The sequence below is a fragment of the Rhinoraja longicauda genome, chromosome 21, assembly GCF_053455715.1.
Source record: "Rhinoraja longicauda isolate Sanriku21f chromosome 21, sRhiLon1.1, whole genome shotgun sequence".
In the NCBI taxonomy this organism is placed as follows: Eukaryota; Metazoa; Chordata; class Chondrichthyes; order Rajiformes; family Arhynchobatidae; genus Rhinoraja; species Rhinoraja longicauda.
The window spans coordinates 6,936,997-6,951,107 of NC_135973.1; the positions used below are offsets into that span (position 1 = coordinate 6,936,997).

At 42.5% G+C, this 14,111-nt stretch overlaps 2 protein-coding genes across 2 annotated transcripts; one reads left to right on the top strand and one right to left on the bottom strand.

The window, feature by feature from the left end:
* Positions 1-399: 399 nt before the first annotated feature.
* Positions 400-3,889, bottom strand: rps2 (ribosomal protein S2). Its single transcript, XM_078417675.1, has 7 exons — positions 3,644-3,889; positions 3,439-3,528; positions 2,966-3,073; positions 2,320-2,493; positions 1,581-1,740; positions 1,096-1,187; positions 400-512 (listed from the first exon to the last, which is right to left on the bottom strand). The coding sequence occupies exons 1-7, from the start codon at positions 3,872-3,874 to the stop codon at positions 435-437; spliced, it is 933 nt and encodes a 310-aa protein (XP_078273801.1). The 5' UTR covers positions 3,875-3,889; the 3' UTR covers positions 400-434.
* Positions 3,890-11,448: 7,559 nt separating this feature from the next.
* On the top strand, positions 11,449-13,886 carry LOC144604216 (uncharacterized). The gene is made up of 2 exons (XM_078418430.1): positions 11,449-11,591; positions 12,250-13,886. Exon 2 carries the CDS (start codon positions 12,714-12,716, stop codon positions 13,638-13,640), a length of 927 nt encoding a protein of 308 aa, XP_078274556.1. The 5' UTR covers positions 11,449-11,591; positions 12,250-12,713; the 3' UTR covers positions 13,641-13,886.
* The last annotated feature ends 225 nt before the right edge of the window (positions 13,887-14,111 follow it).

Here is a 14,111-nt window from a genome sequence, read left to right on the forward strand (position 1 = left end):
CACTTTGCTGAAGAGTCCCGACCTGAAACATCACCTTCCCTATTCCTCCAGAGATGCTGCCTGACCCGCTGAAATACACCAGCACTTTGTGTCTATCTTTGGAATAAACCAACATCTGCAGTTCTTTGTTTCTAGAAGATAATTTAGCAACTACAGGTGCTCCTCAAGTTATGAATGGATTATGTTCCGAGAAACCCGTCGTAAACAGAAAATATCATACATCGAAATGCGTTTAATACACCTGATCACGTGGCCGCTGCCGTTTGCACCATCTCAAAGTCGAAATATCGCAAGTCAAAGCATCGTTAGTCGGGGAGCATCTGTACTTTCATTGATAAACTGTTGAATATTTTCACCAAAATCAACTCCCATCCAAAACAGAGCACAATAAGCACAATATTGTGGGAATCTACTTTATTTCGTCCATTTCATACTTATGGTGGAGGAACATTAGACAGGGACCTTTGAACAGGCAGACGGGTGTGGTTTTTGGCCAGATGATCAGTAAACTCCTAAAAATAAAAGAAAATGAGAAAATTAGTAATGCCTACCATGGAATAGACTCATAAAATAGAGTGAAGTTACCTCTAAACTGATTAATTTATGATACAAGTCCGCCACCGATTTTCCAGCACCCTTGATTCCAGATCCTTGCTATAATATCGGTTTTGCCAGCCCACAAAGTTGACTATGGGCCCTGGTCTTATGACTATGGCGCTCCAGCCACAGGGGGGCAAATCCCACCCGCCAATTGGCATGGAAGTCCGCATGAGGTTGTCAGCCGCCTCACTTGACCTAGGTGCCACATTCTCGGAGTGACCTCCGGGGGGGGGTTCAAGTATACTCTTGTAATTTTGTCCAGATTAAAGGAGGTGCCAGACCACCAGTTGTCAAGAGAATTAGTGGTAGACCTGTTATCAGTACCAGCAGTACACACAGCTAAAATAACTTCTTTGAATATCTACAAAAATAATTTCATTCTTAGAATCTATCATGCTCCACAAAGTTAAGTTTAAACCAATTACAATGGTAAATCAAATTCATGGCTTGTAAGAACAAAATCCCTCATACGTTTATAAAGATGAATCTGCTTACCTGATAAGGAGCCTTGCTAAACACAGTCTCTTTCCAAAGATCGGGGGTCAGGTAGCTGTAAGTCTTCGAGATGGCATCGAATGTAGCTTTAGCTGTAAACAAGCAAAGCAAATTATGCTATGGTCAGTTTTCAAAATGAAACTTCATATGCCGTGTTGAACTTCAAAGGGAACAGATAAAACATCCACATCGATTTGTTCCATTTATTTCTCTCATAATATACCAATTACATATCAGGTTACATTATGCAGAACCAAGGCAACAAAATCGTTTATGTTCACCACATGAACCAAATTCAATGTCAATAAAGTCATTGAAGTTATTAACACCTTTAAAATTGATCAGCCAACAAATCTAATCCCACATGGCTCTACCTTCAAATACAATTATTCTGCTCCAAATTGAGGAATAATGTTTTTCCACGGAAATAATTGAACACAAATCTCAGCAAAAAGCCTTTGACCAAGATCAGGAAGCCAACTTACCAAAGTTACCCAGTGTGGCTGTGCAGCCTCTGGCGGAGGTGTAGCAATCATCGATACCAGCCATCTGCAGCAGTTTCTTGGGTACAGGGGCTGAGACTATACCAGTACCACGGGGAGCAGGGATCAGACGGACCAAAACGGAACCGCATCGGCCAGTCACCTGTGCAGAGGACATTCAACAAATATTATATTAGTCAATAAATCACTAGGCTTAGTTGAAAAAAAATCTAACATTTATTTGTACAAGATATTCCAAAAAAAAGACAATTCACATTCTAGTCAATTCTCATGAATGCCAAAACACAAACATATACAAAAGCCAGACTATATAGTGCAGCATAATTGTCAGAATAGGTAGATTCTAGTAAATTGTGGCAGTATTGTGTAAAAGTCAAAACAGCAAAAGCAGACGTGGGTCATAGAGCATGGAACGAGGCCCTTCGGCCCAACTTGCTGACAACTTTTAGTATTCGAGTAATATTCCGCTATGCATTGAGAAATGCAAACTAATACTTGTTCAATTATTACCTTAACGTGCTACTGGTAATTTTGTGTTATCCCAAAGTGATAATGGGTAACGGTTAGGTCACAGGTCAACTGCAATTCTCTTGAATGGCAAAACAGCCACTCAGTAAAAGATATACCCGACTTATTCATGTTGATGCAACCAAAATATGAAATAATAAATTTCACATTATAAAGGCTTGTACATAAAATGTTCACCAGTATTTGAACGTACCTTGCAAGGTACAGTGTGGGGTTTGCCAATCTTGTTACCCCAGTAACCACGTCGCACAGGAATGATCGACAGTTTTGCCAGAATGATAGCTCCTCGAATGGCAGTGGCCACTTCCTTTGAGCATTTGACGCCCAAGCCAACGTGGCCATTATAGTCTCCAATAGCAACAAAAGCCTGAAAATTTTAAGAGTACGATTAAAATACCGAATTTAAAAATGAACAAAATTCACAACGGACAAAGAGGGTCATCTAACAAGAGACAATTTAAACCTCATGCTGCATAATCAAAGATGAGTCGCACCCTGTTCTCCCCTCTCCCATCAGGCGAACAGTATAGAAGTGTGAAAACGCACACCTCCAGATTCAGGGACAATTTCTTCCCAGCTGTTATCTGGCAAATGAATCATCCTACCACAACCAGAGAGCAGCGCTGAACTATCTACCTCTTTGGTGGCCTCCAGATTATTCTTGATTGGACTCTGCTGGCTTTGCCTTGCACTAAATGTTATTCTCTTATTATGTATCCATACACTGTAAATGGCTCGATTGTAATCATGTATTGTCTTTCCAGTGACGTAATAAAACCTTTTCACTGTACCTCGGTACACGCGACAATAAACTAAACCGAACTGTGAAAGCCCCTTACTTTGAATCTTGTCCGTTGGCCGGCACGGGTTTGTTTCTGCACGGGCATGATCTTCAGAACTTCATCCTTCAAGGTTGACCCCAAGAAGAAGTCAATGATCTCGGACTCCTACGTAACATGAAGAATAAATTCAGGACAATGTCACTTGAGAGGGTTTATAATGTTTAGTAGCATAATAAATATAGAATAATAAATCAACCCCTAAATACTATGAATCTTGATCATTATCATCTGAGTAGCTTCTAATTGTTTGCCACAGTGGACAAATACATAGATCAACATAGGATGTTACCCATTTAAGAAAACAAGCAGATATGTGGACAAGCATAAAACTGATTCTACAGGAACTAATATAAAATATCTTTAGAAAGAGGGGTTTTGGCAAATTCTTAATAATGTACATAAAGGAAATTTAGCCCTGGCAGAACTGTCAAACAATTGACCCGCACCATCTTTTACCAGCAAAGCTTTACCTTAATGGGTAGGGAAAAAAGGTAAATTTCTTCCAGGCTTTTGATCTTCATATCTTTCACCAAGCGCCCAAGCTTTGTTACTGGCACCCACTGAGGAGGATTTAAGGAAAGAAACACACATCAGGACTAGTCCTACTGCAAGAGTCTGTGCTTATACTCATGTGACAGGAGCTGTTGGGTATATTTATGTAAACATGCAGCTTACTTCCTTATCTTCAGCTTTACCACGAGCTCGACCTCTGCCACGACCCCTCCCACGCCCTCGGCCACGGCCTCGGAGCCCAGACCCGAAGCCACCACGAAATCCTCCCCTACCACCGGCGTCGTCCGCCATTTGCTGCAAAACAAAAAGGATGTCAGAATTACAAATCGCAGATGCATTTCTATTTCCAAAAAGAGTATCAATTTTGGATACTTGAATTTCAGAGTTGGTCATGATGTACTCCAGAATCTATCTACAGAATCTCAACCATGGAATGTCCACAGCAGTTAATCAATTAATATCACAAAAAAGACACAAAGTGCTGGAGTAACTCAGCTGGTTAGGTAGCATCTTCGGAGAATATGGAGGTAGCATTTGGGTCATAGAAACATAGAAAATAGGTGCAGGAGTAGGCCATTCAGCCATTTGAGTCTGCACCACCATTCAATATAATGGCTGATCACCCCAAATCAGTACCCTGTTCCTGCTTTCTCCCCATATCCCTTGATTCAGTTAAGCCCTAACTCGCTCTTGAAAACATCCAGTGAATTGGCCTCCACTGCCTTCTGTGACAGAGAATTCCAGATTCACAACTCTCTGGGTGAAAAAGTTTTTCCTCATCTCAGTCTTAAATGGCAAACCCCTTATTCTTAAATCGTGACCCCCGGTTCTGGACTCCTCCAACATCTGGAACATTTTCCCTGCATCTAGCCTGTCCAATCCCTCAAGAATTTTATGTTTCTATAAGATCCCCACTCATCCTTCTAAATTCCAGTGAATACAAGCCCAATCGACACATTCTTTCATCATATGTCAATCGGGACTCTTCTACAGACCTGAACCCCAACCCTACCTGAAACGCCGCCAGAGATGCTGCGTAACCCACTGAGCTACTCCAGCATTTTGTGATTATATTCAGCCTGAACCTTTAATGTCACTTAAAACTTGCTCAATACACTGAAGCTAATTTAGTGCAGCATTCTCAGATTTTATTATAAAACGCAACTTGGAATCACACACCAATATCATCAACCAGCAGAAATAAAATTTATTTTGCAACATTGCATAGCTCTACAAACTATATCTCAACCTTTATCTGTTTCTCAGCAAAGAAGCAGATTCAACAGTAACTTTCAACAGGATACCAGATTGTTTAGGAAAAATTACATAGTTGAAACTTGGACAAAAATGGACTAACTACTGTCAGAAGTTCAGTAATGCATTCCTGACAAAGATCAAAACTTAATGAAGCACTTTAAAAACCAATATACTTCTGTAGATGCTGTACTGTAGCTGGTAGAAGCTAATTTCATATGAAGAAAGACTGAATAGACTCGGCTTTTACTCGCTGGAATTTAGAATATTGAGGGGGGATCTTATAGAAACTTACAAAATTCTTAAGGGGTTGGACAGGCTAGATGCAGGAAGATTGTTCCCGATGTTGGGGAAGTCCAGAACAAGGGGTCACAGTTTAAGGATAAGGGGGAAGTCTTTTAGGACCGAGATGAGAAAGTTTATTTTCACACAGGGAGTGGTGAATCTGTGGAATTCTCTGCCACAGAAGGTAGTTGAGGCCAGTTCATTGGCTATATTTAAGAGGGAGTTAGATGTGGCCCTAATAGCTAAAGGGATCAAGGGGTATGGAGAGAAGGCAGGTACGGGATACTGAGTTGGATGATCAGCCATGATCATATTGAATGGCGGTGCAGGCTCAAAGGGCCGAATGGCCTACTCCTGCACCTATTTTCTGTTTCTAATTTGATCACTGCAAATACTCACTGGTAACAAAATGATGCGCTGCTGATCAAGTTGCCGCTTCAAAAATTTTGTTAATATGAGGAAAAGCACCAAATGTAAACAATTCCGTAAATTGCAAACTTTGTTGTGGACTTTTTGTGATGAACTGTTAACACCAGCAAAATAAAACAAAATCTTACTCAATACAGCAACAAAACAAAAACCTCGTACATGGATTGATTCAGGTGAAATCAAATTATTTTACTGTGGAAAGTGTTAAGGAATAACTCAGCAAGTCAGTCAGACGTCCCCAGAGAACTTGGATAGGTGACAATTTGACCCTCCTTCAGACAGGTTGCAGGGGAGAAAGCTGGAAGAGTGGAGGGGTTGAACAAAGCATTTCATTGTGTAATTGCTTTTAATGTGTTTCCACCCCCACTTATTGATTATGTAGTTTGACTGCTTGTGAATGTGAAAGGCTATCAGCTGAGATTTCATTCACTTACCTGTGCAGTTATATGCAGGGAAGAGGGATATGGATCAGAGGTTTTATTAAAAAGACGCTGATTCTAAGTTAATAGCATAGACACAAAATGCTGGAGTAACTGGCCAGAGAGGTTGCCTGACCAGCTGAGTTACTCCAACATTTTGTGTCTATCTATGGATCAGAGATTAGTTTGACTTCGTACAAAGATCAGCACGGGCAGAAGAGCCTGTCCCTGTGTTGTTTTGTGCTCTGGATGCTCTCGGACCCAGAGACAATTCAGCACTTAGGTTTGTCTTGCTCTCCATTCGACATAGATCTGCTCTTTATATTTGAAATCAGTTCCTTATAAGGTGAAGGAAATGCATTTGATGCAGGAAAACAGATCAAATGCAACCCTTCATGCATGGACACAAAAAACTCGGGGGAGTAATACTGCGGGACAAGCACCATGAGTTACTCCAGCATTCTGTGTCCACCATCGGTGCAAACCAGCATCTTCCGACGCAAATTAAACTCTTCACTGCCTCGGCCTAGCCGGGTGCGACCAGATGCCCGAACCCCTTCATAATGCGACCATCTCGCATCAGAATTTTTAAAATGCCCACAGAGGAAGCTTTATTGATTGCTCCTGGGTGTCCCTCGGCCGAGGATGGAAGGCCGGGGGGTCGGATGGCGGCGATGCGCCTCTGATTGTGTCCGCTGGGTTGACGCCTGGGCCCGCCGCCATTTTACTTACGTGATGATCCTCCACAGAAGGCCGAGCTCCCGTGCGCACCCCTATTAAAGCCTTCGCTGTCTCGCGATACCACGCGGCTGCTCTCGCCCGTCATGGAAGCGACACCCCGGACCAAGCATAGAGTATAATCCATCATTCTGAAATAAGCTTATGTCAGTGCGTCATACATTATTAGGGGCGGATATCGCGTTCAACTGCACAGATGCGCTCCTCGACTTACGATGCTTCGACTTTACGATGGTGCAAAGGCGACGCACGTTCAGTAGAAACCGCACTTCGAATTTAGATTTTTTTTCCCCGGGCTGGCGGTACGATACTCTCTCGTGATGCTGGGCAACGGCAGCGAGCCGCAGCGCCCAGTCAGCCCCGCGATCACGAGTGTGAACAACCGATGACTCTAGTGTACAGACGCTCCCCCGACACGATGCTTCGACTTACGATATTTCGAATTTACAATGGCGCAAATGCTGGGCAACGGCAGCGACCCGTAGCTCGCTTCCGGCCACGTGATCAAATGTCTTACAATGCATTTCGACGTACGATATTTTCGGTTTACGATGAGTTTTTCGGAACGTAACCCCATTGTAAGTTGAGGAGCACCTTGTTTCTGTGTTGCCAGCGTTTATTGGATACAGTAGTTTTGTGTTTTTTGCATCCCATCATGTCTACAAAACGCCCATCTGTGTCTCCTGCTTCTGGTGAGAAGAAGAAGAGGAAGGCAATTACTCTTGAGATGAAACTCAAGATAATTGCCAAGCGTGAAGGCGGCAAGACAGTGATGGCCATCGCACGTGAGTTAGAACTTTCGCAATCGACGATCTCAACCATCTTAAAGGACAAGAAGCGAATCAGCGATGCAGTGAATTCGTCGGCATTGGTTAATTCCACGGTCATCGTGAAGAAAAGAGCTGGGCCGATTGATGAAATGGAGAAATTACTTGTCACATGGATGGAAGACCAGATACAGAAGCGCATACCGCTTAGCCTACTGACAATCCAGGCTAAGGCAAGAAGTCTTTTCAATATGCTAAAAATGATTGCCAATGATCCTACGTATACGCAAGTGTTTGCAGCAAGTCAAGGATGGTTCCAACGCTTCAAAAGGCGTCATAATTTCCCTACTGAAGGTGCCAAAGCTTTTAATAAAGAGCTGCATCGGATAATTGTGGATGAGAAATATTTGCCAGAACAAATATTCAATGTTGATGAAACGGGCTTGTTCTGGAAGCGTATGCCAGAGCGTACATACATTCATCAAGAGTCCGAGACAATGCCAGGATTCAAATCATTCAAAGACCGTGTGACGCTGCTTTTGGGTGGAAATGTTGCAGGGTTCAAATTAAAGCCTTTCCTGATCTACCACTCGGAGAACCCTAGAGCATTCAAGAATGTGAGCAAGCATGCGCTTCCCGTTTATTATCGCCATGACAAGAAAGCCTGGATGACATTAGCATTGTTCGAAGACTGGTTTCTAAACTGTTTTATTCCGCAGGCAAGAGAATATTGTTGGCAAAACAACATCCCATTCAAAATTCTTCTGATCTTGGATAATGCTCCAGGCCATCCGCAGCACATCGGCGACATGCATCCCGATGTAAAGGTTGTGTATTTGCCGCCGAACACAGCCGCACTCATTCAACCGATGGAGCAAGGCGCAATAGCTGCGTTCAAAGCCTGCTATTTACACCAAATGTTTGCGCAGGCTGTTGAAGCGACTGAATCTGGCCAAACACTCCGAGAGTTTTGGAAAGGTTTTAGCATTCTAAATGCTATCCGGAACATCGCTGCAGCATGGGAAGAAGTCACACAGCAATGCATGAACGGCGTTTGGAACAAAGTTCTGAAGACATGCGTGAACACATTCAAAGACTTTAACAGAGATTCTGCTGTTGATGACATAGTAATTAACAAGATATTAGTGTTTGGGAAACAGCTAGAATTGGACATTGATGAAGAAGTTGTTCATGAGCTTGTTGGCATGGAGGCTGAAGAACTTTCCAATGAGGAGCTGAGCGAACTGGAGGAAGAAAGAATTAAAGAAGCTGAAGCAGAGGAAGAAGAGGTTATACCCGAGGCATCGAAAAAGTTCACAACAAAGAAACTGGCGGAGGCATTTGCTACTATCAGCAGTGGCGTACAGATGTTGGAAGAAATGGACGTCAATTACGAGAGGTTCGCAAAAACTGACAGGCAGATACGGGATGCTCTTGCCTGCTATAGGGAAATATATAATGAAAAGAAGAAACAAACTGTACAGTCAAAACTTGATATCTTCCTGAAGAACACTATGCCTGCTAAACAATCAACCAGTGTTGATGCCCCAGTGCCTTCTCCCACTATTCTCGAGCCTCATCCGAAGAGAGAAATGAATAATCCTGTCGCTGTAGCTTCCCCATCATCCAGCAATTAATGTTAGTTCAATGCTTTCACTTTCAGTTCAGTACTGTATTTAATAAATTACATGAGATATTCAACACTTTATTATAAAATAGGCTTTGTGTTAGGTGACTATGCCCAACTGTAGGCTGATGTAAGAGTTCTGAGCACGTTTAAGTTGGGCTAGGCTATGATGTTCAGTAGATTAGGTGGCTATGATGTTTGGTAGGTTAGGTGTAGGTTAAGTTGCATTTTCAACTTAAGATATTTTCGATTTACGATGGGTTTATCGGAACATAACCCCATCGTAAGTCGAGGAGCACCTGTACATATTTGTTTACCATTGAAAAATTAGCATTGCTTAAATGTTAGTTTTACCTGCCTTGTGGGGATTTTGAGATTCAGTAAAATGCGATCAGCATTATTTAAAAGATCAGATATTCTCGCTTTCTCAGGCTCTTTACCAAGAATCGAAGTATTTTCACTTTGATACAATTATGAATGCACTTTGTCCTATTTAAAATAAAATATACCACCTGATAGGCACATCAGCTTTTTTTGTCTAAAAGCTAGAACAAAGAAATCCATTACCTATATCTTTCTTCAGACGGCGGAAGTACTATTGGAAACGGAATAAGCCAAAAATTGGATTTTTCCCAAGATGACCGCAAACCCAACCACGCTGATAGAACTGTGCTCTGCTCTGGTGGGATCATCAGAAAGATGGGAAACTACGTCCACTTGATGACTGTTTCAATGAGATCATTGTTTTCTGACTCTGTAATTTAACATGAGTGATATATCTGAAACTTTTGACCCAAGTTTATGTTAAAAGTAAAAAGCAAACCCAGCACTTTTTTCTACTCAAGATTTCAGTACCCGCAGTCTCTTGGTTTAGAATATTTATGGTTTTGCCTGAAACATGTGCCTTTTTTGAGATTAAATGACACTTTCGGTACAGTGCAGGACATGCTGAATAACGCTGTTATTAATCTGAACTATGCCTTGTACTATACCACTTGTCCATGACGCCTATTGGCAAGATGGTCGTAAGCTTCTTGCAGTTTCCTGGGATTGACGATTAATCCTTTTTCATATACCTGGCTGAAAAATGGGTTTACATATAGGAAGGAACCGCAGTTACTGTTTTCCACTGAAGATAAGACACAAAATGCTGGGGTAACTCAGCAGGACAGGCAGCATCCCTGGAGAGATTAAATGGGTCTCAACCCAAAACATCACCCATTCCTGCTCTCCAGAGATGCTGCCTGTCCCGCTGAGTTACTCCAGCATTTTATGAAAAATTAGGCAGCATGTCTAGTTTAGCAACAACAACAAAAAATTCTGTTGGAGGAAATCAACACGTCAGGCACCATGTGGCAGGCAATGGAGTTGATGTTCTGGGTAGAGATTCTCTTTCCCAAAATGTCAACTGTCCAGTGTTCTTTGAAATGGGTCCAATTTAAACAGACCAAGAGTTCAGATGTGATGGCCAGGAGGAATTAAAAAGATCAAAAATGGGGAGATGGCTATCAAAGGCTAGCACAGTACATTGGTTTAGAGACACAGCGTGGAAACAGGCCCTTCGGCCCACCGTCTGCACTGACCAGCGATCCCCTCACATTAACACTACCCTACCCACACGAGGGACAATTTTACATTTATACCGAGCCAATTAACCTACAAACCTAAACCTGTATGTCTTTGGGATATTGGAGGAAACCGAAGATCTCGGAGAAAACCCATGCAGGTCACAGAGAGAACGTTTAAAAACTCTGTACAGACAAGCACCCGCAGTCAGGATCGAACCCAGGTCTCTGGTGCTGTAAGGCAGTAACTCTACCGCTACGCAACTGTGAACAATGAATTTTCTATCAAGCCTGGTCAGGAGATGCTACTCCCCAAACCTGATTGTGTTTCCAACAGAGTATTTTTTTCCTCCACTAACTGTAGTTCCAGCCTAGTTTGATCCTTTGCAAAGCAGAACCAAACAATTCAGAAACGACAACCATCTTGCTCCAATGTTTTGGAATTAGTTTATTGACACATGTACGAAGATGCAGTGCGAAGTTAAAGCCCCCGAATGCTCAAAGTGGAGGAGCATTCAGGATGGCATTGAGAACTGCAGACAGGAGACCAGCATTAAATTATGGAAGGAGAACAACACCTCCTGAACCACTTTATTTGCCTACCCCATCTAGCACCTGCCCCAGTGGTGGAGGGTAAACACCCTCAGAGAACATGGATAGGTGACATTTTGGGTTGGGACCCTTTTTCAGGCAGATTGTAGGTGTGTGGGAGAAAGCTGGATGAGTGGAAAGATTGGACAAAATATTTTATTGTGTAACTATTTTTAATGTGTGTGTCCCCCCCCCCCCCCCCCCCCCAACATTATTGATTCTGTAGTTTGCTTGTGAAAGTGAAAGGCTATCTGCTGAGATTTCATTCACTTCCCTGTGCAGTTATATGCAGGGAAGAGGGATATGGATCAGAGGTGTCATTAAAAAGATGCTGATTCTAAGTTTATAGGGCTCTTGCATGGCAGGTGAGGTCACGACATTTGACCCGTAATGTTGCCACGCAACGCCTTCTGGAGGACAAGCGGTGAACTTGAGGTAAGCACTTACTATGGCTGCCAGTACAGCAGGCCCGTCTTCTGTCCCAGCATCCGTTGAATTGTCGCAGTATGCTTCCAATCTTGCAACTGACGAGTGAGTACGCACGATATGTCCAAAAGGTCCTTGATTTGTATTGACCCTTACTTAGTGCCTGAAGCATGGAAATCCTGTGATATTTCCTAACTTCCAGAACTCAATTCCATGGACATCAAAGCAACCTGATCTCAACACCCAGTCCATACACGGCAAATAATTTCCAGGCATACATCATCTGAGGCTTACAATCAATCTGCAAACACTCTTCGACGAGAGTTTAGCAAAGAGTTTATCAATTTGCAAATGGTTGGTTGCACGACACTAGTATATATCCCAAAGAATCGTCCACACTTACAAGTGGTGTGTGGAAAAGTAAGTTTTCATCATCATATCATCATCATATATATATACAGCCGGAAACAGGCCTTTTCGGCCCTCCAAGTCCGTGCCGCCCAGCGATCCCCATACATTAACACTATCCTACACCCACTAGGGACAATTTTTACATTTACACAGCCAATTAACCTACATAATTCTATAATTTGTTTATGCTATTACTTATTGGAAGCTTTTTTAACACTTTTTTTTCTCTTTCTTTTCAATTATCCTCGTACTACAGGTTCTGCACTCGCAAGCTGCAGATGTGACTTCTAAGTCATTGATGCCGTGGGTTATTGGTACAAATGGCCAGATACACAGTGCCCACTGTGATTGCAAGGCTGGGCTCGGTGAAGTTTGTACCCATGTAGCAACGCTTCTCTTTGGTATTGACGCTGGAGTACGGATTCGTGAGAAAAAATCAGTCACCCAGGTCAATGCATATTGGACGGAGCCAACGAGAAAGCAGGTTAAAGCTGAGCCTGTCAACAAAGTTGACTTCGCTTCAGCAGCAAAGAGGAAAAGATGTCTTGATCATAGATGGAACGGAGCCAAACCAGCAGCAAAGCAGAGATGAAGCTCCAACAGCGTCATCCGCTTCATGTCCAACATCGGAGTTGCTGCAGAACAAAGCACTCGGTGAACTTTTGTTAGGCCTGTCCAGGTCGACAACAAAATCGGCCATACTCAGCACCGTTGACCCTAATGCAGGACGATTTGTTCCTGCTGAGACCGTTAAAAGAATTTCCATCCATTCTTCTAGACTTAACGGACAAAGATACATTCAGCTTCACATATGCTGATCTTCTAAAGAGGTGTGAAAATATTGATTATTTTGTTATAGAGGAAAGGCCAAAGAATGTGGAGGCGCACACTCGTCAGCGAGCCAAATCAAATATCTGGTTTCGGTATCGGGCAGGCCGCATTACAGCATCAAAACTGAAAAGTGCTTGCAGGACAAATGCAGGTGCTGCTGCAATTAGTCTGATCAAATTGGTGTGCGACCTGGATCTGTGCAGATTTAGCACCGAGGCAACAAGATGGGGCTGTGATCATGAACTGCAAGCAAGACAAGCTTATGAGGATTATATGTGTACTGAACACCCTGGTTTCATAGTTAAAGACGCAGGACTGATTATAAACCCCAAGTACCCTCATTTGGGCGCAACACCGGATGGACTGGTTCAGTGTGCTGAGCATTGTTGCGGTGATGAGCGTTTTGGTGTTTGCGAAATTAAATGTCCATTCTGCAAGGACATGTCTTTAATGTACGCTGCGGAAGACAAACAGTTTTGTCTTCAGGATGTGAATGGTGAGCTTCATCTGTCCAATGAGCATGCTTACTACTACCAGGTCCAGATATTTGTCTTGGAGAGATCGTTTTGCGATTTTGTGGTTTGGACCAGTGATGACGTCTGTCCCCATATAGAGCGTATTGTGGGTAATCATGCTTTTTGGACAGATTCTGTAGCTGCTGCCACTCACTTCTTCAAGGTAGGCATGTTACCGGAGCTTGTTGGTAAGCATTTTACCAGTCCTCCCAAAAATGTGTCAGAGAATGTGCATTGGAGACCGATGACCAGGATGAACAAAAATGGTGCTACTGTCAGGAGGGGGACAGCGGGTAAATGATCATGTGTGATAACACAAAATGTCCTATTTCGTGGTTTCATTTTGAATGCCTGAAATTGCCAGAAAATTATGAGACACCAAAAAGACTGTAGGCTCCTCCCAAAATCACAAAGAAAAGTTCCCAAAAAGAAATGAACTGCAAGTGTTGTGCTGAACAGGTTTCTCATAAATGCCAAGTCTTGCATTTGTATACCAATTTAGCCTTGCACTGCATAAAACCACATAATAGGACATCTTATGGTCATTTTCACACACCAGTCTCTTTTTCAAACTAATATTTAAGTTTAATATTAAAGATTTTGAAGTGCACTTTAACTTCTGTGTTTGTGATTCAATGATTTGACAATTACTTACTATTTCATCCATAATAAATGCTGATGATCAAGTTACTTTTTTGTAAGTTTTTATTGTTCGTATATGCCCCATACGAAAGCACAACTATCTACACCTACTCTGAGACTATGGATTTTT

Bases quoted from the DNA above. Each gene is read 5' to 3' on its own strand.
- rps2 (XM_078417675.1), bottom strand. From the start codon at position 3,874: ATGACCAACTCTGAAATTCAAGTATCCAAAATTGATACTCTTTTTGGA. The intron at 1,741-2,319 runs GTACGTTCAAAT...TCCTCTGCACAG, and splicing joins CCCACACTGTACCTTGCAAG to GTGACTGGCCGATGCGGTTC. The intron at 1,188-1,580 runs GTAAGTTGGCTT...GCTTGTTTACAG, and splicing joins AGCCACACTGGGTAACTTTG to CTAAAGCTACATTCGATGCC.
- LOC144604216 (XM_078418430.1), top strand. From the start codon at position 12,714: ATGCAGGACGATTTGTTCCTGCTGAGACCGTTAAAAGAATTTCCATCC.